This window comes from Lathamus discolor, chromosome 3 (genome assembly GCF_037157495.1).
Source record: "Lathamus discolor isolate bLatDis1 chromosome 3, bLatDis1.hap1, whole genome shotgun sequence".
Lineage (NCBI taxonomy): Eukaryota > Metazoa > Chordata > Aves > Psittaciformes > Psittacidae > Lathamus > Lathamus discolor.
This window is the reverse complement of record NC_088886.1, coordinates 14471733-14497642: the sequence shown is the minus strand read 5'-3', so window position 1 is coordinate 14497642 and position 25910 is coordinate 14471733. Positions and strand designations below refer to the sequence as shown.

The window sequence follows — 25910 nt, the reverse complement described above, 5'->3', positions numbered from 1 at the left end:
TAAAGAGGTTACAGTACATGATCTGACTGTATCAGTTGGATTTTCCATTGAGAGGCATTGTCTGGAGCGAGGTGTCCCTGCCCATGGCAGGGGGGTTGGAACTAGATGATCTTGACATCCTTTCCAACCCTAACCATTGTATGATACTATGATGAGCATTAGCGCTGTGTGAATGTCCAAGGTATGGAAAATGTCCCTGCTCTCTTCTCTTATGCCATGGGAGGTGTCATGAATACTTGTATTTTGATTGTAAGAGCTGTTATTGAACCATGTATGTTTTAGGTAGGTAGTGCCTAGCACTTTGATTAGCTCAGGAGTTTTATACAGCAAAACGGTGAAAGTAATTTAGTGAAATGCCAGTTCATAGAGATCTACTAGGCTAAGTGGATCGCTTTTCCAACAAACTGCTCCTCAAATGCATGAAAAGTTGGAATCTGTTATGATAAATTAGAAATCAAAATTAGTCCCAGCCATCTGACAGGAAACAACTGAACATGAGGAGTAAACAAGGGTCCAGATCCCTATCTGCATGCATGGATTCAGAAGAGAATAAGAAAGTGTTGACTCACAAGTGAGATATTATCTGAAGCCCAGAGAGTGGCATTAGAGAAGTAATGTGGGTGTGAGTGTCCATAACACCCCCATTTGTGAAGCAAGCAATAATCTTTTCTTTAAATTTCGGCTAAATAATTTATGAGAATTTATGCACTGCTTTTCTGGGAAGAGGTCAGAGACTCACTCCCCCTCATAATATTTGAAAATATATTCATCAATAATTTCTGTGCAGGCACTAAATTTATTGGTCTGGATCTTCCACGGCTCTGCAATTGTTCTGACTGTACTGGCTTTCCAAAGCTTATTTCTGGTGGTGCTAGGATTTAATCAGTATTTTGTGCCTATGTCTAAAATGAGAACAGCAGAAAGTTAACATAGGGACTCCTAAAATACTTCCCAGTCTTCCAGCTAGTGTAGGATGAGAAGAGAGAGGAGGGCTGGAAGAAAGGAAGCATAACATTGATGCCTGCATATCGTGCCAGCCTTGTTCCTCTTAAAACCTATGGAAACTTAGAAAAACGTTTGGATTACTTTAACTCAGAAAACAGGACTGTAGAGACCTGTGACAAGATCAGGTAGAATAGGTGACTGTGCTCTGCACATAATATCTGTATCTAAGAACATTATAGATGACAAATCTAATGTAAAGAACATAAATAGACTCAAATTATGTTTACTCAAAGTTCACTCAATAGTTAACAATTACTTAACAATTAGTACATTTCATCTAAGAAGTTACAGAATTTGGAACTAAATGTATTAAATTGCCTCTGAGTCATTTGAGAGACAAATCTACACCTCGCCATCTGTCCTAATAGGATATCTATATCACTTTCCCTAAATGATTAGCAAAGGATGGCAAATCTGTTTTCATTTCTAATCCCCTTTGTCAAGTTGCCCTAAATGATGTCTCATAAAACCATTTCATAAGCTGACGTTACAGACTCTGAATGGGTGTAAATGACATAGCAGAAGCAATTGGAAAAATAACATCACCACCATGCAATGAGCAGGGGGCTTGTAATTTTACTCAATAATAGTTCAAAAATGCAGAATATTCTGTTTATAATTGGTTTATAACATCAGTTTTATAGCTGGGTTTTCTGGCCTTTCTCATATTGTGTTGCATCAGTCAAATTATGTAATTAGTAAATTAATACAATTTGCGTACTGTGGCTTTAAAAACTAACTGTGATGGCTCTTACTGCCTGTTTCTTTTCAGAGATCCTTATGAGTGGACTGGCAGCTAAATATTTGGTATTGAATAATGCAGGCAGTTTAATTCCAGCGATGGCAATGTCCCAGCTACGGACGCATTTCCTAGGCAGAGTTGCTGATCCCTTGGAGGTAATTGGGTCTACCTGCAGTTTGCCCTGTTATCCCTTGTTACGACCATCATCCAGTTAGCATTTACACTTTATTTCTTCCTGCAGGTTGGAATAACAGTTGAAGGACTGCAGGAGATATTTGCTAAAGTTTACTCTCCTGACAGGGACTGGGAGACCGACTATGACTTCAAGGAAATCCTGAAAAAGGTAAATTCTCAAGGAAAAGAGAATCTTTAAGGTATTTCTACCTGAAATTTTATGAATAATCGGGTGTTCTTCCTCTTCTCATGCAGCTCTCTGACTGGAAGGCTTTCTCCAGTGAAAAACCTTTTGCATCAGGCTACTTGAAGATGTTTGGCCAAGAGCTGTTTTTTGGTGGACTTGATAAAAATGCCATTCAAAATGCATTGCAGGTATATTTTTGAAAACACCACCACCCACACATCAAATGCTTTAAAATTTTATGCTTTCACAGATTCTGACTCTTTTTTTTAATTCTTATTTCCAGAGGAGGTTTTGTCTTTAGTATTAATAAGGTCAAGCTATAATCATTGCTAGCAGTCTTTCCTCTGAGGCATATTTAATGACATACATCATGATATTCAAGTTCTGCTTATTTACACAATTTGAACTCCGTAATTGCAGGCATGGTATGGACCTGAAGAAAAAATCCCTTCAATAAGGAAAATAATCAGTAGCCTTCAAAGTGGTGTAGCAAGGCAGTGGACCAAGGCCTTACTGTCCTCTGAGATCCGTCGTATTGTGCCCACCTGCACTGGGTTTCCAACAGAGACAAGCTTCTATTACTCTTCCATCACAAAAGTAGCAGGGAATGGTAATGGATTTCAAGACCCGAGCAATACAAACATTCTTGTCAGGATTGGAGGGGATTTTTAACACTTTTTTTTTTTCTCTCTGTAATAGTTCAAGCACAGATTACACCTTCTCCAAAATCTGATTTCAGATTGACTGAATTACTAAACGCCAACATTAGGCTGCGATCCAAAATGAGTCTAAGGTAAATATTTAGTATAAAATAAAAGAATGTTTCCAAGCGACAGAGGCCATAAAAATTCACAGCTGTCTGAATATAATCTTACCTGCATCCTACCTTTTCAGCATGGCTAAGGAGATGACTTTTGTGATGGGGATCAACACACACATAGTACAAGCAGGGCTGGAAGCACACACCAAAATAAATGCCCATGTACCTGTGAATGTTGTTGCCACTGTCCAGATGAAGGAAAAAAATATCAAAATAGAAATTCCACCATGTAAAGATGAGACTAACATAATTACTCTAAGGTAAGACATAGCACTTATTATCTTTCTTTATAGCAATGCAGTCTGCAAATAGAACAGTTGCTTGTCTTTGAATGACAGCTTGGGTAACTGGCAATGATCATTGTAGTTTATTTGTTTTAAATGAAATGACATGTACCAAAGCTTTCCTTGAAAATATGCGTTACTACCTGTGGCTGTCACATGAGAATCTTCTTTAGGACCATTTTTCAGTTACTGAGACCCATAAGCTATTTGAAACACAAATGGCATAAAATTTCTAATCCAGAGCATATATTTGGACTGGAGAAATTAAGATATAAGCCAGCTGAATACTATCATTTATAACAGATAACCCACATATATTTGCATTTGATGCCTTGAAGCAGATAGGATTTTGTGTTTCTTGTGTTTTTACCTTGTTTCCCTGTGGCTGCCATTTGGTTTTCTTACCTGTTAGGTTTACTTGATTCATTATCAGTGCATGCAATTACAATACACTCTGGAAAACTGTTGTAGCCAGATGCCAAACAAATGAAAACAGATGGAAATGCAAGCACAAAGAGAGGGAGGAAACAGAAAGAGTATGTCCAAGGAATCAAAGCAGTAGACCAAAGAAAACCTTCACACATACACATGAAAAAATACTGAGAAAGACAAGCTGAAAATTCATCACAAAGGAAAAAGCATCGCTGACAACAGAAATCAGCTATTATACAATCCGCTGAAATGTTAACAAGTTTCTGCTTTAGGAATACAGCCGCAACAAAAGAGCTCGGTTGCTTGATCCAGCTGCAATTAGCATTCATGGCTGCTGGCCCAGAGAAGCTCTGCAGGTCCCCCAGTTTAGCCACCAGTTAGGCTAATCATTATTCTCCCTTGCCCTTTAATGGTCACAGACCATCCCAAGTAGACACTTACACTGCATATTCCTTCCTAAGATCATCCTTCTACTCCATCAGATGTGATTGTAATCAGGTTCTCTGTGCAGACTGGGGAAGGTTTGGGCAGTTCATACAGCTAAAATTAGCTGTGTGTTTTCTTTTGTTCTGTTTCTTGGGAAGACCAGGACAGTCTGCTCCCAAGGTCATCAGGACAGCAGGCACCTGCTCTCACTAGCCCTCAGTGTTGGAGAGGGTGAGGTGGATATTAATGTGCTCAATAAGGATGCTGAACTGAGAATTTTGATCACTGATATGGAGTTCAGAGCCCCAAGCAGAGATGCAGGTATTAGCAGAAGGATCCTCCCTGCAAAGCAAAATAAAAATGTTTTACCCCTTTGACTTAAGGGGAAATCAAATCAGACACAAAAAGGGTTAAGCTCGTTGCCAGAAAGCATAAAGCAAGTCAGTATCATACACGAGGGGTTACAGCAGAGAAGTCCATGAGTTCCAGCCCAAGCACTGTTTTAGACCCTGCAGCATTATCATTTATCAAGTGAAGTAGTCACTCAAGAAATAGCTCTATAATGCTAAGTATATGAGAAAACTAATATTCACTAGCTAACTTTTAGTACCATCAAATTTTCTCCAAAAAGTATTCCTGTTCACTGTTACAAAACAAATGGTCAGTGGAAACCACACAGAGCAATGAAATAGCAATGAGTACTAGTGAAGGTAAAGCAGTAACTAGCAAATATAACATTGAACCACATCACTGGGGAGGTCAAAGACCAAGAAACATAAAATCTTACAGGTATGAAGAGAAATAAGCAGGCATGACAGAGAGAGAAAGCATGCATGTGTACTCTATATAGAGCAAGTCAGTTTTACATAGACTTTCTCTTCCTTTTGCATAGATACTCTAAAGAATAAAGGACCTGTTGAATTCAATATTTTAGAGATATTCTGACGACTTCCCTTGTTAGCTTTAAATATCCCATTTAAAGAAATGTTTCTAGGAAGCTATTGCTCTTTCATTTGTTTGTGAGCTCTCTCAAAAATATTTTAGCATTGGGTACTTTGTCTCAGTGGTCAGTGGGTTACATTCTCTAGGACTATGTCATTAGAGGTAGTCAGGATGTGATTTTATTTTCACCTTCAACTCTCAAATCCAGACACGGGAAGCAAACAGTCTTCAATAGCATTAAGGTTGGTTATATGCTACACACCATACAGGTTATAACCTGTCACAGCTGTGGGATTTATATAAATTTTCAGGAGCTGAAGAAAAACTCAGGTGAGCTATCACAGACTCTAAAGAAAAAAATAATGAAAACTTTGGTGATAGAGAGATTACATTCCCAAGATAAATCAGCACATTACAAACTCAACTTTCTTTATAGAAAAATCAGAGCAAAATAATTAATCATACCATGGAGAGAATATATAACATGTGTTTCAATTCAATCCTATCAGAGTTAAATTTAATTAAAAATAATAGTTATTTTTAAGGCTTTTTTAACATTATTATTTAGTATATTGCAGATGGCTACTTAAACATACATTTCAACAAAATTTACTAGAAGAAGTAAAAATCAAATAAATTTCAGGGAAAATTAGAGCCCTGCGATTAAAGTATAAATATGGAGAGCTGCCAGGGAATGCACTTTGCAAATATATCATATATTTATAATAACACGCTACTGAAGTATATACATAAGCTTGAATACAGTTTGTATCACAGAGCTTTTTTGCTTGTTTTAACTGTAAGATAGGCACAAATTGCTTCACATAGGTGTTTTATCAGATGAATTATGAAATTACAGCACTGTGTACAACATGTATACAACTCACGTAGCTGAAAATGCAGAAGAGCCGGTGAACAATGTGAGCTCACAAGGCAGCATGGTGTGTTTGGAGAGCAAGAAGGGAAATGCCTGGTACTCCAAGTTGCTGGTTTTATAACACCTTTCAACCAAGGTCAGAAGGATGATGCATAGGAAAGGCAGAAATTTTCATTTCACCAGAGCCGAAGGAGCGCTAAAGATCTGGTTGGAGGATAGTCACTTGCTCCTCATTTATCTAGATACAATTTCATGCTGTGGTTTAAAACCTGGGAAAATAGTTTTTTGCTGGTTGTTTGTTGTTGTTGTTGTTGTTGTTGTTTTAAACAGACATTGAGCTCTTCTGTCCCCATGTTAAGGATGTATGTAAGGCCATGCTCACTGAAACATTAGCAGGCCCAGCACAGCTGAATTGCTTGTCCTTTACCCCTGCAGTGAATTTGGCTTATATTATAACACAGCTTCTTCTCTCATCCAAAAAAATACACTAATACATATTGGAAAATCTCCTTTTTATTTTTTCTCCCTTGTGTGAGATCAGAGAGTACAGATTCTTTCATACCATAGCTTTAGGCCTTCTTTGTGACTGTTTTTCTTGTTAAAGCACCAGAGCTGGCTCTTGTAGCCTATTTTTACTGTGCCGTGTGATTCTGCAGACATTGACATGTGTCACCTGTGATGCAGCTACATTTGTCGGCTCTCTGTGCTCAACAGGGAGGAATCGATCCTCCACTTTCATTAGGTGGCAGAAGTAGACTATTGGCATAAAAAATACTAGAAAAATTGGTAAAGAAACCCCAGGGCTTTCTGCTTGGAGACCCAGCCTGCAGTTCAGTGGTCATTTGAATTATTGAATGGGATTAAAATAAAAAACATTTTCCTTTTTGTCTCTGTACCCAGATAAGCCATCTGAAATGCAAGTTGATTTGTATTTTCTTTCATCCCCTCGGCTTGTTAGGGAGAATATTTTATTTCAGATTCCATTCTTCAAGGTTCTCCTATCACCCAGCGTGGAGCGTTGCTGTCATGTCCTTGTCTAAAAAAAGAAAGAGATGGCAAAGAAAACAAAGCCCACTGGTGACACACATTTTATTGAGGTGTTCCATGAGAAGAGCAATTGTGTGCTTTACACTGCACACAGCACGGTAGGAGCCTTCAAGAGGAAGAGAGGGCTATCAAATGAATACAAATTCATCTTTCAAATAGGTTAGATTGGAATTGCTTAGGCTACTACCGTGTGGACCGTATTAAAATAGAGACCATTTTGCAGACCATCTTTCCATTCACTGTCACAAAGGCCACCTCCATTGGCAGACCACAAAAGCCCCAGGGCAAGCAGATCAACTTCATACTTGAGAAACAGCACGTGGGGAATTTTGAGCTGAATGTTAGCACTGATAAATGGCTAATAAGGTAGAGTTAGCACTTTAATAGCTGAGAGAAATAGGTTTTCATCTCTCAGAAGTGTTCAGCGTTCAAGATGTTTCTCTGACCCAAAGCAAAACTCATAGTTATCACAGCACTATAATGACTTCCATGAAGATCATGGGGTATGGAGCTGGGGGGGTCAGGATATTTAGCAGTGAGAGTCTCAATCTCATGCTGGACCTTATGTCACTCTTCTTGGGTCCTGACTAATACTATTAGAGTCCACAACACTGGAAGCAATGTTCTGAGCACGTTTACGTAAATAGGCTCTTAACCTTTCTACACATCTCTCTGTGATGTCTTGTCAAGACATGGCCAGTGAATTCAAATCAAGCTGGAGACACTTTCTTTGATGATTCCAGGTTCCTTTCTTTAATTTTGCTTTAACAAAAGTTGCATAGGAAGCAGCTTTCTGTAGCCACCAGTCCCCCAGGTTGTTTTTTGAAGTTACAGCAGTGTTTTCCCAAATATAATGCCTAAGAAAATGAGAAATAAGTAAGTTTAACAGTGAACACACAGAAGATGAGTTTAAAAATTTAAAAGTCCAGAAGATCAAAATAGAAGACTCAAAAAATTCAATAATTGACAGCCGTGCTTCTAAGCAAGTGGTCCGTTCTTCAAGGTGTTAGGCTTACGGACATCCCATCAACCACAGTGCTTTTAATCTGTACATGTGATTCTAAAAGCCTAACTGAGCTATCTGCCTCTGAGATTGGTCTGTGCCTTTATTCACTCTTAGCAGTCCTTGAAAATACAACAGGAAAGATGCTGTAAATATCTGTAAAGCAATTTGCAAGGTATGATACTTGTTGCCGAGTACGTGCTACAAGGCATTATTGAGGTCTTTTCCTCAGCAGTGCTTTATCAATACAGGTTTCCTCTAATGCTTTTTCTGCAGGTCTAAGACATTTGCTGTTACAAGAAATATTGGGGATTTAGATGCTAGTAAGATGACTCCAGTTCTTCTACCTGAAGCAGTGCCTGACATAATGAAGATGTCCTTTGATTCAGATTCTGCATCCAGAGAGACTGATAACATCAGGGTAAATGATGTAGTGTCTGACTATTCTTTTTGGGGCTTTAAATCAGTGGGGGCCATTTCTTTTCTCCATAGGAAAATGTATAATGCATCTCTGACCAAATAAGTATCTCAAAATAAGTCAGGTTCAAACTAATAACACAAATAGCTCTATAGTAACATTATTTTAAAATCCGGAGTGTAATACATCAGATTTGCCACACTTTTGAAAAAGTAGAAGCATTTTCTTTGTTAATTAATTTTACACTGCCATCTACAGGATAGGTGCACAATCTTTAAAATACTTTGCAACTATTATGCACGCATAACATTCCCAGGGCAGCCACTAACGTTCCACAAGACACTCTATTGCTCAACTTGGAGAACCAAATTTAATGCTTTAAGCATCCTGATTCAAGGATGAATGGCAGTTTGTGTGTCAAGTCAAATGACTTCCTGACCTGCAGTTTTCCATAGCAGCCAGTACAGGCTTTCTATGAGTTGTGAAGGCATCACCATGATAATCCATTCAGTGAAAGATTGACAGAGGTGAGGGATACACTGTCCTGTTCTGGTTTCATTGCTGTCCTGCAGCTCTGAAGGGTCTTCACATAAAATGAGAGATGAACAGAGGATGAGTACGGCCCTTTCCTATGGAGAAGTCAACAGGCAAATGTACTTTCAGTGGCAGCAGTTTCTAATATCCTGGAACAAGTAAAGTTCTGCTTCATGCCTCTGTGCTGCCCTTCTGAAAACTCAGCACTCTGCAGTTATTCTTAAATAAACTACGACTGAAAAATGGCATTTACTGAAACACTCCACAGTATCATTAGAATTTCCTTTGGAAAACAAATAGCATTAAAACTCCAGATTTTAATTTTTTTTTCAGTGGGATTCATACAAGTTTAGAATCTTGTGAAACATGGTAAACTGAGTAAAAAATTAATTCCAAACCTGTATTACATGTGAAATGAAAGCTTATGATTATGCGTCTTTAGCTACTTGCTTCGTTGCTCCAGGAAGTCATAGTTTTCATTTCATGGATTTGATTCCAGTTTTAATTAATCATAATTTTTCTGCAAGCATTACTTAGCACATGTATTATTCCATAGTTTTGAGCAGAAATTTCTAACATCTGATATGCTTTGACCACCTAGTTAATGTGGTCTCATATTCGTGTCAGACCTCAACCGAGACGGAGCTTTCATGCACATAGATGAAGATTCTGTTGTTTGACCCAATCAAAAATCAAAGAAAAGAACTGCAGTCAGTCTAGAGCACTTTCAGGTTCATCAATAACCTGTTAACACTGTCTAACACTTCAGGAAAACAAAATTAAATATTTAGAATTAATATGTGATATAATTTTCCATTCTTATAACCTGAAGCTCTTTTTACACTGGATAGTCTCATCAAGCCATTCAACTAATAATTTTGTTCAGTTGAAAACCAAGCTATCCTATGTCACAGCATTGTTATCTCAAATAAACTGATTAATTCCTCCTGCAGAACATAAGTAACCATTACCAAAACAGCATGACTCATAACACTCAAATATTCCTCTTACTGTTCTCCAGTTTAACTTGACATCTGTATTATCTAATAGGACAGGCAGTCTGCAGAAGATGCTTCACTGGGAATTTCCTTTGGACGCTCTTCTTCCCGAAAAGAGCCATTTGTTCAGTCCATGTGCTTCAATGCAAGTACATTTGGGGTTCAAGTATGCATTGAAAGGAAAAGTATACATGCAGCATTTATAAAAAATGTGCCTCTTTATTACCTAGTTGGAGAGCATGCCCTTAGAATGAGCTTCAAGCCAGGTAAATACAACCATAATGGGTGTGTAAGTAAGGGTGTGTATATTCACATATATATTTGTAGATGTATGCATCTTTTGTATCTTAAATACCACTAAAACTATCATTAGACCTACCACCGCTGCTGGTATTGGCAATAGAGTATGCCTGTAGCAGGAACCATTTATCCCCAACTCATCTGAGCAGCGATTCCCCACCTCTCCCAGTAATTCCACTCAGCATGGCCGGCGTCAAGCAGAGCTGATCTGTGCCTGCAGAGCGTGTCTGATGCGTCCTGAATGATTGTATTTGGGATTCAGACACAGAGCAATTGGACATGGGCAACAGATCTGATGCAGTGTCCTGCAGCTACACGCTAAAAACCAGACTCTTAAAGGGAATTATGGATTAACCCTGCCAGGATCTAGTCCTTAATGTCTTAATCCATGACCATAAGAAGTGAAAGCACAGCAGGCCACTAAATCTAGATTTCCTAAGTATCAAAATGAATGGCCTAACCATTGAGTCATTCTTTACTGTTCAAGAGTTGAGCCTCAATTCCTCCATGATGCCTAATTCACTATCCCATACTACATTATGGAGGTAAGCACTTGACTTAAATCTGCTGACCATCCTGTTTATTGACTTGAAAAGAATCTAGTGTCATGCTAATATTTAAAAATTTGCTTACTGACAGTATTTGCTTTAGCTGTTACAGAAATTTTATAACAAAGTTTCTGAATACCAAAATAATCAGTGACCATATACTTTTTCATCTGGGGAAGAATGGCTAAAAAAAAATATTATAGCCAAAAATGGCTTATGCTATCATTCAGTTGCTGATAGTAACAGTAACACTAATTGTGTAATTTCAGTTTACACAGAGGCACCTATTGAAAAACTACAAGTCACAATTCAAGCAGGAGACCAAGCTCCTACAAAAATGGTACGTTTAGTAACATTTGAAGATCCAGAGGCACAAGTACCTTCCAGAACAGAAACACTTAAAAGAGTGAAGAAAATCCTTGATGATACTAATGACCAGGTACTACTATAAAAAATCCACTTCTAGATTTGTGGGAGACATTACACAAAACTTAGTTATTTGTATTTCTTTAACTAAGTATCTTCATTTGCTTAGATAGTATAAAAATGTTGGAAAATAAAGACAGAGCTTTGGGGACACAGTCTTCCTGCAGGTCTTTTGCTTGAATTCATCTCTTCTGCATGTGAAGAGCATTAGAAAGAGTAGGCTGGTTTTCTAGGCGTTTCTGAAATCTCTTGTGAGACACAAAATAGTTGTGTGCCCAAAAACATAATCCGTTACTCCCAGGAACTGTAATTGTAGCAAAAAGGAATGACGCCTACCTAGACAACTTGCCCTGAGATATAACAGCTATGATAATGTCATTACATGTACCATGTAACTCTATGACCAACAATTTCTACACATTGCATATCACAAAAATGTTTGATGTATTCTTCTACTTCTGCGTAGCTTTAACATGTTATTATAAATTTGCCTGCTTGTGATGTATTGCAAGAATACTATCAGGCATACATCTTGTCTCCTAAGGCAGCAGAGAGATCTGTAGCTCTCTGTATCTAATTTTACTTGCAGTTTTCTGCAGGAGGACAGAAAAATAATTTTGTTTTTCCTATGGTACCATTAACCAGGGGATAATAAAAGCCAGAAGCTCATCATCCAGTGCCAGCAGCACCAGTGGAAGTGCCGAAAGTGCAGCAAGTAGCCCCTCCAGCAGCGACTCTGACAACAGAGCATCACAGGGAGCCACTCAGATAAATCTGAAAAGAAGAGAGTCCAAAACCAAAGAAAAGAAATTCTACCCTTTTGGGGACAGTGGTGGCAGCAGCAGCAGTAGCAGCAGCAGCAAAAGCAGTAGTAGCAGTAGTAGCAGCAAAAGCAGTAGTAGTAGCAGCAAAAGTAGCAGTAGTAGCAGCAAAAGCAGTAGTAGTAGCAGCAGCAGCAAAAGTAGCAGTAGTAGTAGCAAAAGCAGTAGTAGTAGTAGCAGCAGCAAAAGCAGTAGTAGTAACAGCAGCAGTAGCAGCAAAAGCAGCAGCAGTAGTAGCAGCAGCAAGAGCAGTAGCAGCAAAAGCAGTAGCAGTAGTAGCAGCAGCAAGAGCAGCAGCAGCAGTAGCAGCAGCAAAAGCCCAAGTAGCAGTAGCAAGGGGAGCAGCAGCAGCAGAAGCAGTAGTAGCAGCAGCAAAAGCAGCAGCAGTAGCAAAGTATTTGGTATAAAGCCGAAGGCTAAGAAGCAGTCCAAGACCGCACCATTTCCACTTGTCAGCGCTCCTGAAGAAGAGAGGAGTGTCCGTGAACAGAAGCGTAAAACACAGAGTAGTAGCAGAAGCACCAGCAGTAGCAGCAGTAGCAGCAGAAGCACCAGCAGTGGCATCAGCAGCAGCAGTGAAAGCACTGGTGCTTCCCATCGCCATAGCAAATATGACAGACAAGCTGAGATGAAACATGTCAAGTCCCAGTTTAACAGTCACAGTAATGACGTTTCTACAGAATGGGTAAAATTTTCTAATGCTTTGACTTCTGCTGGGAGGTAATCTTTACTGAGCTGTACGTAATAACTTCTTTTGGAATTTTGCAGGAATACCGCCTTCCGAAAGTATACCAGCTACGCTTCAGGTCTGCTAAAGTCCATTGGGTAAGTCCCTAATTCAAGCCTACGTTCCCATGATGACTACAGTTGATATGATCAAGCATATTACTGAAGGACTTTGTTAACTTTAATTTTGACTGCATTGTACAGCATCTATCCCAAAGGTCTCCAGACCCAAATTTAAGGATTGCAAGTACTGCAACAACAGAAGGATATAGTATAATAGTATTTTAGTCATAAATGTGCTTATTTTGGCTATTGTCAATGTTTTAGTGGACAACATGGAACTCTCAATTGAAATGAAACAAAGACCGGGGGGGATTATAAAACAGCAGGATCTTCTGATGGGAGTAACCATGCCCAAAGTTTTGCTTGTGAAACAGGAAGATGATTTACAGTGATCTCTTTCATATTTCTAAAGCGTCAGTTTTCATGGGCAATGTGATGTTGCAGTTTACAGTCACTGTCTATGCAGCCTTCCTATAAAGCAGAGATGCAGATGGATCCAAGGCGTATTCCCATCCAATGTATTTCATGTCTGCATATGATAATAAAAATAACACTCTAGATATGTCTATCTGTTACCAACAGAGGGAGGCTAATAACTCTGTTGTTGATGTCTACACTTGTAAAACTAGAGGCCATGTCATAGCTTTTTAACCTTGTTTCTTAGCATCCAGATCGTAAGATATCAAGCAGGTCATCGTCATCTTCCTCTAAGTCAGGAAGCAGCCACAGCAACAGCAGCAGCAGCAGCAGCAGCAGCAGCCACCACCATGAAGAAAATACTGGCCGCAGCTCAAAGAGGAAGCACACAACCAGAGGAGACAGCAGCCACCGCAGCCAAGGTTGCAGCCTGACACGCGAGGTACTGCTACTACCTGCTTGGTACAAACAAGCAGCAAGGCTTTGCTAGGTGCAGAGCAGGGACTTTAGATGTGGTGGCACTCAAAGCAGCTGAGATGGAGCTCAAACGAGCACTTGAACAGCTAACCTTTCTGTGTTAGGCTCTGAAAGTACTCTGAAGGCAACTTTGTAAATTCAAAGTTGAAGTCCATTGAGATATTTTCTCCCAATGAAAATATTTTTTTCCAAATTCCCTTGGTTTTGGGTTTTTGTTTGCTGGTTTCTTGGGTATATTTTCCTTAATTTCTAAAGGTTTTTTTGTATGTGAAAGCCTGGATTTGGAAATTATACAACTTGAAGGGAATGGGGTTGTAACTTAAAAGGGAAATAATTTTCTTATGAAAGCCCAAACGAAAAATAAATTGCATTGAAGTAAAAAAGGGGAGGGAAAAATAGGTTTTATTTAAAGATCTTTTTAAACTTAAGTCCACCTAATTTAGATGTAGACCTGAGGTCATGAGTACATGAATTGCATAACTAAAATCAGATTCTTCATTGTCATTACTGATTGGTAAATGTTGCATTAAGCCCAGATCATCTTCATCTTATTACACACTTCGTATCTATAATTGTACTAAGAAAAGGTATATACACAATAATAGAATAAATAGTTCTGCAAATGCAGGTAATGTCTATGGGAACTCTGCTACTGAGAAGGTTTTCAAAATAATCAACTGGCTTGAAGGAGCTGCAGTATAGTAAAATGTGCTGCCAATGTGTATACTGTTATGAAGATACCTAGTATGTATTTAGGCAACTATTTAAAATATTAAAATGAACAAAATCTTACTATGTGCATAGAGATAGTTTGGAAGAGTCTTGGATCCCTCATCAAAACAACCATGTCTTTATGTCTTTAAAAATTCCTGGTGGTAATAAAATAATCAAGATTCACACCAAATTTATCCTTAAATAGGGGTTATAGAAGCACATACTTCAAACTAAACAGATGAAGGATGAGGGCTGCTTCCTGCTATCAGCACACATAAACTGGACTGTAGGATCTCCAGTGTATACACAGAAATATTTAAACACAGATGGTTGGGGGTTGTTTTTCAGTGCAACTTCCTGGGAGACGTAATTCCACCTGGCATTACGATTGTGGCACAGGCAGTAAGGAGTGACAACAGAAATCAAGGTTATCAAGCTACAGCATATGTTCGTTCTGATGCTGCCAAAGTTGATGTGCAACTAGTTGTGGTTCAGCTGGCTGAAACCAATTGGAAAGCATGTGCTGATGCTGTAATACTGCCTCTGAAAGCACAGGTAAGCACACAGGCAGCTTTGCTCAGAGTGACATCTAAAAGCCCAGAGATTTTTAAGTACAGAGCACCTGATGATTAGGAAAACTAGACAGGGAAAACATACATATTTTGAAATGTCTTGCGAAGTTTATGAAATTTCAGAAAATGTTCCTATCTTTCCCTATGTTTTTGCATTAAAAATAAAAAAGAAAACTCAGTCACTAAAATCTGCAAAAAAAATAGATACTGACTTTCAATATATATCAAGAAGTATTGAGGAAGGCTACTAGAAACTATAGTGCAGTCTTCTAAAAAGAAAAAATACACATTGATTCTGAAATTACCAAGTCTAAAGAAATCTTGAAATTATGAGAAACCTGATGTTTTATGAGCTGCTTTGAGACAGGAATATATACATGTAGTCCTGCACAACCTAGCAAACTTATTCTACTATGCCACAGATTTTTCCAGATGTAGTCAAAAATTATCTGTGAGCTTATTTATAGCAAAAGAAAGACTTGGAAACATTAAGGATCAGCATAAAATTTCAGGAAAGAACTAAAACTTGCATCTTGAAGTGGCCAAGGGTGGTTCTGTGATTCCTTTACGAAATTTGGGTGACTGTTTCCCTGTTTGTAAAGGCCAGACTGAGATGGGGCAAGGAGTGCCGGGACTACAGGATAGCAGCCACAGCCACCACAGGCAAACTGGCAAGGAAGCCAGCTGTGCAGCTGAAGGTGCAATGGCGGAGTCTTCCATCATGGATAAAAAAGACAAGCTCAGCGTATGTAATTTGTTCTTTCCTAAGTTATTATTTTGCTTTTTTACACTAGTTGGCTTTATAAAAACACTGACAGAATTGGATTAATTTTTTCAACCCACTTTTTTTTTTCTACTTTCTCCACATGAAAATCCAAAAATACCTCAAATATTTACAAGCTTTACATGGTTAATTTTATTTTCCATATTAAATTATTTGGTATTCCAGTTCAAAATGTCTTTTTGCTTTGAAATGTTCTCTATTCAATCTCAAAAAATAACCAGTTAAAAAGAGCAGAATCAAACCAATGTGTTTCCTCCGGGTAAAAATCAACCATGTAATTTGACCCAAAGTATTATTTCTTTGACTTATCAGTTTGTCCACTGTTTCCCTGATTTTTCAGAACTGCAGGTAGTGCTCACCCTCCTACATCGGCATTTCCTCAAGTACCTGAGTTTGTCACATATTGTTTATCTCTAGATTCATGAAATATGTTCCTGGTGCAGCACTCGTGTTGGGCTTTTCAGAAGCATATCAGAGAAATCCATCTCGTGAAGTTATAGTAAGGGCGGCTGCAACATCTCCACGCACAATTGATGCAGTAATTAAAGCTCCTGGGGTACATATCAATTTTTATTTTCCTTTTCCCTACCTGGAATGGATTTTGAACTAATAATATTTCGACATTTAATGTAAAGAAAAAAAAAAAACAAAACATTCCCTTTTAGACAAGCTGCTATATGCCTGACTACATTACATGATTTTGAAATATATACAAGAGTACTTTTGATTTTGTGTTACTTTGGTGCAATGTATCAATAAGTTGAAAATCAGGCTCTGTAGTCAAATGCCTTGTTTCCATGTTGAGAACAGCACTTAGGCCCAAATCGTTCCATGTATGACTGTACTGCACTCACACCTTTATTCATTTTACCCAGCATGACTAGTTCTGTGTGATGTGTGAGGGTCCCAGAGCAGATAACAGAGGCCTCGAGAATGCTTTGCACTCTGTCGCAACCATATGTAGCATCTATTTGTGTTTGTATTCAAGTCCCACATCTGCAGTAACCATGCTTGATGAGACAGGTCTGAGCAAGTTATGACAGCCACAAATACAACTCTGCCTTAACCAAACTGGCGCAGTTAGTTACACTCTCAGAGCAGCTTGCACAGGCTGGATCTACAGAATCCCACTGATTAATTGATCCATGTCCACCAAATCCCTCTGCACTGTTTTGAAAAATTTTCCATATGGATCTTTGGCAAATTTGTAACAGTTAGCTATTCACACATAGAGAAATTAGTGTGTCTTTAACCTTCCATGGTGGTTCAGTGTTACAGGATCTTTAATATATGATAATGAAGACACAGGCACAGTAGGCATTAATTCCATTGTTTTGGTAAATATGACTTATAGCTACAGTGAGGGATCTTACCCCAACACTCACCTGCTCATCATGCCAATTTTCAGCCTGTAATAGATGCTGTTCACTTTTCCAGACAAATTCATCAACTTACTCAGTTACTTAATTTGATACCTTATTTTTTAAGAAGTTACTTCAATATCACTTAAATTTCATCTATGTCTGTTACTTTCCAATATCCTTAGCAATTTCTCTAAAGGTGTGACTAGAAGAGAAGACAATGGTTCCTCAAAAAACTTAGGTTTGGGTGTATCCTGAAGAGGCTAGCACAACTGCAATTGTATAAATGCATCTTCAAGATGTTTTTTTCATGATAAGGGACTTATTTGTTTTCAGTCATATCCTGAGCAATATGGTTCAATTTATCTTAATGCATTTTTATTTCTGCTTTTTCAGGTAACACTTTACTATCAGGCACTCCGAATGCCATTCACTCTGCCCTTAGGCCCATCTCCAACTTATGAGACTCGAGATATCACTGCCTGGAATTTATTTCCTGAAATAGCTTCACAAATAGCACAAGAAGATCAATGTAAATATTATTTATATGCTTGTCTCATGAATAAGCAATGTTTGTAGATCCACCCTCTGTCATGACTGCGCCTTGCTTTTCCTTGTAGTGGTCTTATAGGGAAGCATAGCATCTCTAGCCCTGCTTTCTCAACAGCTCATTCTTTCACTTAGAAGTTTGCTGGCAGGTGAATGAAGACTCCAAACTGATATAAATATTCAGAGTTCAGGAATCACTCCTGTCTGCAAGGACAAGGGGTTCTCTCTTTGCCCATTTTAAGAAGGTGCCATCTCTGCATTGAGAGGCATCAGGTGATGGTACAGGACAGATCATGCATTTTCTGCCCTCTTTATCTTTTTCAAAAAGGAGTCATATGAGTCTCTAGCTGGTAGGTGCCTAGCATTTCTGTGGGAACTATGAACTAATTTTTATCATATTTAGTTATGATTTTTAGTTTGTCAAGAATTTGCTACGATTTAGTTCCTGTTACCTTGAATTTTGTGTTTTTGTGAATTTAAGCATGTAATGAAAATCAGTGCAAGTATATCTGTGTCTGGTCATTATTCTGCTGTGCTATCCTGTCCTTACACACTCTGGCAGTACTGAAAGTTTCTGCCAAGAAGATGATGAAGTTTCTTTCCTCTTTGCTGGGTATTTCAATTTCATAGAGGTGGCTTTCAATACTTTGCAACAACACATACACCACTGTCACATCTGCAGTTTCTTTTCTGGTTTTGTTTTACAGCCACATGTGAAGTCAGAGAAGGAGATTTCAAAACATTCGACCGTGTGAGCCATACATATTCTTTCAATAAAAGCTGCAACCTGATAGTGGCCCAAGACTGTACCGAGCGCCCAAAATTCATTATTACTACGAGAACTGTTGATCCTCAGTCTTTCTCAAGAGAGGTTCACATAAATACATCCTCAGCGTAAGTGTGGTTTATACTCAGGGCTCAGAAATTAGGTATAAAGTTTTAGGGAGTTAGTCTGGGGATGGGAAACCTGTAGCTCCTAGGTAAAACTGGTTTGCAATTAGATATTTGGGGAAAAACAGGATTTCCAGAAGGAATACTCATCTGAGACTTTTTGTTTGTTGCTCTTGTCTTCTGTTTCACAGATGCCATTATCTGATAATGTGCTTATTATGTCCCCATGCTGTCTTTTCTTTAAAGGTTGAATCTCAAAACCCAAAGTCCCACTGAATTTTCATTTAAAGATCAGATACTCAAGTTGGTTCTCTGCTAGCTTTGGTCATAAATAGCTCTACTTATTTTGAATTAACCACTAGTTTTTTGTTTTGGTTTGTGGGTTTGCTTGGTTTTTTTTTTTTTTTTTTAATTTATTTTTATTTCTCTGAAGGAACATTGCAATCTATCCTGCTGCAAATTCATCTCTCCTTGTGGCATGCAATGAAGAACCAGTTCTATCACGCAGCGGAGTTTCCGAGTATGAAAAATGTATGTTGTGATACTCACTTTTCCAGGACTTAACTTACCCAGAAACTAAATGTCTTAAAGATGTTTTTTACAAATTCCATAGAAATATCTCAATGTAAGGAAAATACAAGTGGGATTAAATAAAATAAAATCTAGGTTTTACTTTCTTAAGATTTGCACTGACTTACATTCCTGTTTCCTATAGTATATACACTTTTACCTCCCTCCACCACAACTGGCAGGTAAATAATTTCTTATACATGTGGTATGTCCAGGTTGGTGGTTGGTTAGAAAAAAAAAACATCACAGTTAGACGCTTTGTTTCAGATACTTAGCTGGAGCACCAGCAATGTCATTATCATTTCAAGATTTAGCAGACTGGATACAAAAGTCAGATCCAACTATAGTTAACAGCAGTAGAATATTTTTACATGTAAAGAGATAATTTATCTTATTTTTGCTTTCAAAAAAAAATTCCACTGTAGTAGCAAAATTATCATTGTGAGGGAAATGCATTAGGGTTTATTTTGTGCTCAGTTTCTCCCTTAATCTGAAATTAAAACAGATCACCTTATGATTCACTATCTTCTTACAGACAATGTTAAAATTTCTAAAAATGAGACAACAGTTACCGTGGAAGCTCCAACACATGGGCTGAAAAAAGTGACTTTTGATGGTGTGATCCTTAAGGTATTTGGCTTACTTTCAAGGTTACTACTTTCTTTCAGTTTAGTATCTTGGCAATGTAACAGACCAACACTTCAGTATTCACTACAAAGATGTGCTGTTTTATAGGTTACTGTTTCTTCATGGATGAGAGGAAAGACCTGTGGAATCTGTGGAAATAATGACAGAGAAAAACACAACGAACTCCTAATGCCAAATCATAAACTGGCACACAGCTGTTCTACATTTGTTCATTCATGGGTATTGCTAGAAGAATCCTGCTCTGGTGGTGAGTAGAACTCAAAACACTGTATGTTACCAGAGAAAACAATTCCACTTTTCCTCTGCCAATAGCTAGAAAACATTTTTTTTAAAAAGCAGCAGATATCTTTTTTAGTAAGAAAAGACAATAGCAATATATATCCATTTTAACATTAACTACTGTCTGATTAAAACACTACCTGTGAATATAGAGAATACTTGATACAGCAAAAGTCTTTGTCTCATGAACAGTTCAATGTTAAATAATTGATTCTACTGTAATTTCTTACACTGAGTAGCTTTTTTCTTGGAGAGGCAAAATCAGGCCTAATCTTGCTCCTATTGAAAGAAGTGTGATTTTCACCAACAAATCACAGCCATTTCAGCTGTTGTCAGCAGACTTAATTTAATCAAACCAGTTGCAGACTATGAATGTAGTGTCAGATCTGAAGTTTATGTATATTTTAAGGGTGGACAAAATTTCATTTTTGTTCTGCACCATCAGAGGGTGCAATCTCAGGGAAATATTTAGAAATACTCTTACTGTAACAGAGCTTACTCTCACCTATAACTGGACAACTAATGATGGCCTTCCACAACATCAGTACAGTTTTGTTCTGGAGTTCTGCATTTACCTTGGACCTGAGATAACCTCATCGAGGTTAATGGTTGTTTTCTCCTTGACTTCAGTGGCAGCAGAATTGTACTTATCTGTGTGCCATGAAACAGAGTTATATCTGGGATCCTGTTAAGTTACATTATACCTTTCTAGTGAGATAATTGCAGCATTATAAAAATCATCCAATACAAAAATTATCCTTGATGTTATTATATAAATGCTTCCTTTTTTCTTTTAATCCATTCACTACAGTTGACATTTTTCCTAATGCAATGAAGTAGCCATTGTGCTTGCAGTATCTATTCTTAATAGCATTCAGACATGAGAGGTTATTTTCTGTGTATTATGTAGTTCTAAAAAAACTGGGTATACATGATTCCATTTGGGTTATATTGTGCAATTAGATATTAAAAATAGCTCCCCTTTCAGAGTCTGTCTTCTATCCCCCAACTTATTATCACCCTATCTTGATAACCTCACTACTATGAAAATGGTTTGTCAGACACCTGTGTTTTAATAAAAGCTGAAGAGAAAATATGGACCTTTATTACTGCAAGGATCGATTGGGATTTATTTCTACAATTTTAACTACCTTTCCTTTTTCTCTTAGGGTGCAAGCTGCAGCGCAGTTATGTGAAGCTGAATCGAAATCCTACTATTGATGGAGAGGAATCTGTGTGCTACTCTGTTGACCCAGTACTGAAATGTATGAAAGACTGTACTCCAATCAAAAAAACTTCAGTTAAGGTTGGCTTCCACTGCTTCCCAAAAGGTATGATATTTTTCTCTCTGTGTGTGTCATGTACTGTAGGAGCTCTGTCAGAGCATTCAAAAGAACAAAACACAGCACGGCCATGCACAGACTTGTATTGCTTTGGCTCCTCTCTAAGCTGTTGTTTTAAATCCCATTAGTATTTGCTATAACCACTGACAGTACTGGCCAGCTAAAAGCTAGTTTAGATGATGGCAGGTAGCATCATCTGAGAAAAACATTTTAGGTGGCAAAAGGGGCAGCTGTGATCAATACCTTTTTTTTTTTTTTCACATTTTCAGGATCTCCATAAAGTCAAGATAAGCAACACTGAGTCCTTTTATGCACATTACAGCCTGCAATTGTGTGTAGACCAGGGCAAGCAAGGCAATTGAAAGTCAGTGAAGTAGTGTGACATGACTGCTGTGATTAGGCTGCCATGCCATGCCACTGTGCAATACATCAGCAAAAAACACATTGCTGAAATGTTCTCTAGATTGTTCCAAAAAGCAGTCTGGTTTTGAACATATTTTACACACATACACTCATGCCCCAGATTTTTAAAAATACTGTGCCTTTTTCCCCTTTCACTTATACCAATTTGCTATGGATGTGATCCATTGTCTAACTCAGGTTCACACTGAAGTCATATAAGCATGAGAGGAGAATCCAGCCTGGAACAGGTATTTCCTTCCTCAATCTTTTAGTGAATTACACAGTATATCTATACCTTAGAGGGAAGCTTACCATTAGGGAGTATCTAATGAAGTGGTCTGTTCTCTGTGTTAACCATTGTTGGCCAAATCCATTGTTGGCTGGGATAATCCAGTGTGGATTTTCTGTAGTCAATGAATCCCTCTGTTGAGTAATAGTGGAGAGGAACAGAATATTTTGTTTCTGATTTTAAACAACATCTGTGTAGAACTTCTCACTTTCTTCACGTTATTAATACCTGCAATGTGCTGAATCAGCCCATAAAGTAATGAATATCTTTCTATAACAGTCAACCATCTACAACAACCTATGCAACAAGTAGCACAGACTGCTAATAGTTTTATGACAGCTCCTTGAGATGTGAATTTATGCAACCTTTTATGAAAACAAAAACCCACCCTCAACAAAAACAAAACAGCAAACCTTCCGAAGTCTTGCCATATCCATGTTCCACAGATTTCGTGTGTCCACATCTGTATCTCTGAAATGTTGTTACCCCAGGCCACTCACTGCCTCAGAATATTAGGCTATAATAAAGCTGTCTCATTCTCTCACAGAAATGTTTGAGAAAAGAGGAAAACCAGGGAAAAAAAAGGAAAAAAAAAATGGGGGGAAAAAAAAAAGATATATTAGTTGTCACAGCCAGTATTGTTTTAACAGCAACTGCAGCCTTCACTGCTTCATTTACTGAACCAGAGACTGGGAAGTCTGCTAGCAGCACTTCTAATCAAGAGGTTGTGGGTTTTTTTTATTTAACCTGAGCAGAAGGAAGAGGAGTAGAGGGAAAAGGAGAAGGAGGAAGGGAAAAGATGCCATTTGTGAGGTTTTAGCAAGGTCATTGCTTTTCCTCAGGCTAAAGATTAATAGGGATACAAAACCAGTCCTTAAAAACTTTTTCTTTCTTTCTTTGATAACTTGGAGAAGTAGCAGAAACAAAATCCTTATCTTTCTCAAGCTGAGAACATGTATTTTCATACACTGCACAAAGACCTTTTCTTAGTAATTTGTATGAGAACTCAGACCTTATAGTCTGCTGTTTCAAAAGAGAGGGACCCCATCACTGTCACCAGTGGAGCAAGGATAAAATGAAGTACAAGGATGCAGAATTTCCCATTGTCCTCAAGTCAGTGAGACTGTAGTCTTAGGATCTTGACTGAGGCAGACATCAATCCAAATTTAAGTCCACGTATTAGTTTACATTTCAAACATGCAACAAACCCTACCCATAGGGAGTATAGTTACTCAGCTTGTTTGCCCAGGGAACTATTTCCTACATGGAAACAAATATGATCAGACCCACAGTGTGCCCAAGAGTGAGAAACATAAAAAGGATTAATGTACATAAAAAAAAAAAAAAAACCACAACGTGAATCAGGCATTCCATAGTATTTCTCATTTCACAGCTTGAAAATATTATATATTTGTTAAAAGTATCTCCAGCACCTTTCTGGAAAACATTTATTATCCATTTTTTCTATGCAAAACCTGTACTTCATGTTGGGCAGTAATTTAGCCAAGGAGAGTACTAGCATTTCAGGACATAAGTGATTGAACCCATGCAGCAGTCTCCACATTTTCAAGTGATGAGAGATGGCACGTTATAAATGCACTGTCCAACTAAGGGATAAAACAAATGGAGGGAAAATTATGAAAGCTTTACCGATTCTCATTATACAAACTTAATCTAAATGGATGTCCTAATATTCTTCCAGATGCAATGATAAACCTCCAACTAGCTAAGAATATTTATTGGGAGGATGAATATCATTATTCCATTTAGATTATTTCAGCATTAAGGGATATGGCTTATTCAAGCTGCTGTTGATAAAGCAGTGTGGTAAGGTTAATACTGCAACTGACAATGCTCTGCCAGATTTCACAATATATGGGAAACTTTAATTAGAAGTTTATGAACCTCTGAAAATTCTCCAAAGGGCTTATCCTTCAGAATGAACTTTGACAGTCAGCTGGAATACACAGTGTTATGCAGCACAAACATAAAAAGAGATTGCTGATGTATATTGCTATGTGGTGGTCTTACATCGGCAGTGGCTACCTCCAGCACTGTTACAGCCTCCTGCCTGTTGTCTTTGTGCTTCATGAAATGTTATTCATTTTGGTTTTAGGGAAGTATTATAGTAATTATATCATGGATGAAAATCCTGCTCCAAGTCAGTGAGTCAGTTAGATATCAGTCGTGGGGGCAGGATTTCATTCTTTACTTGATGAGGGAGTTGGCAGCCATCAAAACAGTATTTCCTCGAAATGTGTTAATTTGCTTGATGTTAGTTAACAATGGCTTCACTCTTCTGACAGATACCGCAGTAAGCCTGCTGGAATGGCAGAGAAGCAGAGATAAGAAATCTGCATCTGAGGATGTTGTGGAGTCTGTGGATGCTGACATTGATTGTACCTGTACTGGCTCCTGTAGTTAAGCTAAATGCTTCAGTGTTGTGCTATAGACATACTATACAAATAATTGAATAGCTGGGCAGATAAGAAGGGAACATAATAGCTGTAGTAAAATATTAAGAAAGGTGCTTACAGAAAATAAGCCTACTGCATTGCATCCAAAGTCAAATGCATTATGTACAGTCTGCACTGCTTAATAAATATGTTGTTCATTAAATAAGTATTCATGTGGTCCGTCTCTTTATTTTTCCCTATCAACAAAACAATCAGACCAACTATAATATTATCCAGAAATTCTGCTTCCTTTTATCTGCAATATAATTACAGCAGTCCTCTCTTAAAATTACGTTCACTAGGTGATGAAAGGAAAACATGATTATGGCTACTGCTAACATTCCATTGTACAAAGAATTTCATATTTAGCATACTAAAGACACAGTAAGCATTTGTTTTCTTTTATGTTTTCTGGTAAAGAGCAAAGTCTGTTCTTGGAACCGTTCTGCAAAAAAATACATTTTACTCCCAGCAAGACCATTAGCCTTAGTACATTCTACAAAGGAATGATTGGACTGCTAGACTCCCACTGTAGCTTTCCAGAGAGCTATAGTGTGTGACACATTCCCCATTTTCATTTAAATTTCAATGGATGTGCTGTTGCTTCATGAGCTAAAAGTATGAATAGGAACTTTTTTTGTTGTTTACCATCTCCTATTGTCTACCTATGAAAATGATGCCTTTAAAAAAATCAGGGAACAATAACACATCAGGTAGCATTCTGAATTCTCTAAAAAAAGTGATACTAAGAAAAATATGCAAGATCAATAACATCATAAAGCTAAAATAAAGTACAAGCAGGACAGTTAGACTGGGTTTAACCAGCAAAGTGTCGATCTGCTAGCTTTCACTAGGCCTATGCAGAAAGGCAATTCCCTCCCACCCCAGGGGGCCAGGAATAGGTGGCACCTTCTAACCCCAAACAATGGCACAATATCCCTTTACCTTGTACATGAAACAGCTGTGCAGTGAGCCATGATATGTTTCCACAACAGGCAATAGCAGCAAGCAGGCTCTTCCAAGAGAAGCCTTAGCATGGGCAAGGCACTGCTGAACCCAACTGCTGTCAGGAAACTGTCATTAAAGAAAATACTTTTCTTTATAGCTAAAACTGAGCTATCAGAAAGACGACTGAAGACTAAATAACTGAACAATTACAGAACAAAATTTCTCAGTGCTTTTCCATTTCCCAGAGCAGAGATATGAGTAATGTATCATACTCCTTTCGCTCTCTCTCGAGTTGCAGCTTACCACAAACTTTAAGAAAAGACCCAGTTTTTCTCAATGTACTGCATTTACTTACTTACTTACTTCATTATTTCTGGAAGAAAGTAAGCCATTAGGAGTTTGTCCAAACCAGGGCTCAGTGGGGTAAGACCTGATGC

The 25910-nt window shown here is 38.0% G+C and overlaps 1 protein-coding gene and 1 long non-coding RNA gene across 3 annotated transcripts in view; one reads left to right on the top strand and one right to left on the bottom strand.

Moving 5' to 3' along the window:
* LOC136011611 (vitellogenin-1-like) overlaps positions 1 to 24694 on the top strand; it is a 42190-nt gene extending 17496 nt beyond the window's left edge. The window contains exons 14-35 of the mRNA XM_065673663.1: positions 1778 to 1902; positions 1989 to 2090; positions 2177 to 2296; positions 2529 to 2718; positions 2808 to 2901; positions 3003 to 3188; positions 8216 to 8360; positions 9942 to 10155; positions 11007 to 11176; positions 11809 to 12669; positions 12753 to 12809; positions 13438 to 13632; positions 14730 to 14936; positions 15556 to 15698; positions 16155 to 16293; positions 17495 to 17630; positions 18355 to 18541; positions 18972 to 19069; positions 19644 to 19738; positions 19844 to 20003; positions 21205 to 21366; positions 24376 to 24694. Of these exons, the coding sequence (XP_065529735.1) occupies positions 1778 to 1902; positions 1989 to 2090; positions 2177 to 2296; positions 2529 to 2718; positions 2808 to 2901; positions 3003 to 3188; positions 8216 to 8360; positions 9942 to 10155; positions 11007 to 11176; positions 11809 to 12669; positions 12753 to 12809; positions 13438 to 13632; positions 14730 to 14936; positions 15556 to 15698; positions 16155 to 16293; positions 17495 to 17630; positions 18355 to 18541; positions 18972 to 19069; positions 19644 to 19738; positions 19844 to 20003; positions 21205 to 21366; positions 24376 to 24494 (3905 nt within the window). The 3' untranslated portion in view covers positions 24495 to 24694. The remainder of the gene's footprint in view (positions 1 to 1777; positions 1903 to 1988; positions 2091 to 2176; positions 2297 to 2528; positions 2719 to 2807; positions 2902 to 3002; positions 3189 to 8215; positions 8361 to 9941; positions 10156 to 11006; positions 11177 to 11808; positions 12670 to 12752; positions 12810 to 13437; positions 13633 to 14729; positions 14937 to 15555; positions 15699 to 16154; positions 16294 to 17494; positions 17631 to 18354; positions 18542 to 18971; positions 19070 to 19643; positions 19739 to 19843; positions 20004 to 21204; positions 21367 to 24375) is intronic.
* The window catches only part of LOC136011612 (uncharacterized), a 43376-nt gene continuing 24430 nt past the window's right edge, over positions 6965 to 25910 (bottom strand). The window contains exons 2-5 of one of the 2 annotated variants that reach the window (XR_010611435.1): positions 22483 to 22607; positions 22093 to 22203; positions 19681 to 19884; positions 6965 to 7793 (exon numbers count right to left, since the gene is read on the bottom strand). This is a non-coding gene — a long non-coding RNA (uncharacterized LOC136011612). Of the gene's footprint in view, positions 7794 to 19680; positions 19885 to 22092; positions 22204 to 22482; positions 25460 to 25910 lie in introns of those variants that run through there. The other variant, XR_010611434.1, reaches the window with a different exon arrangement.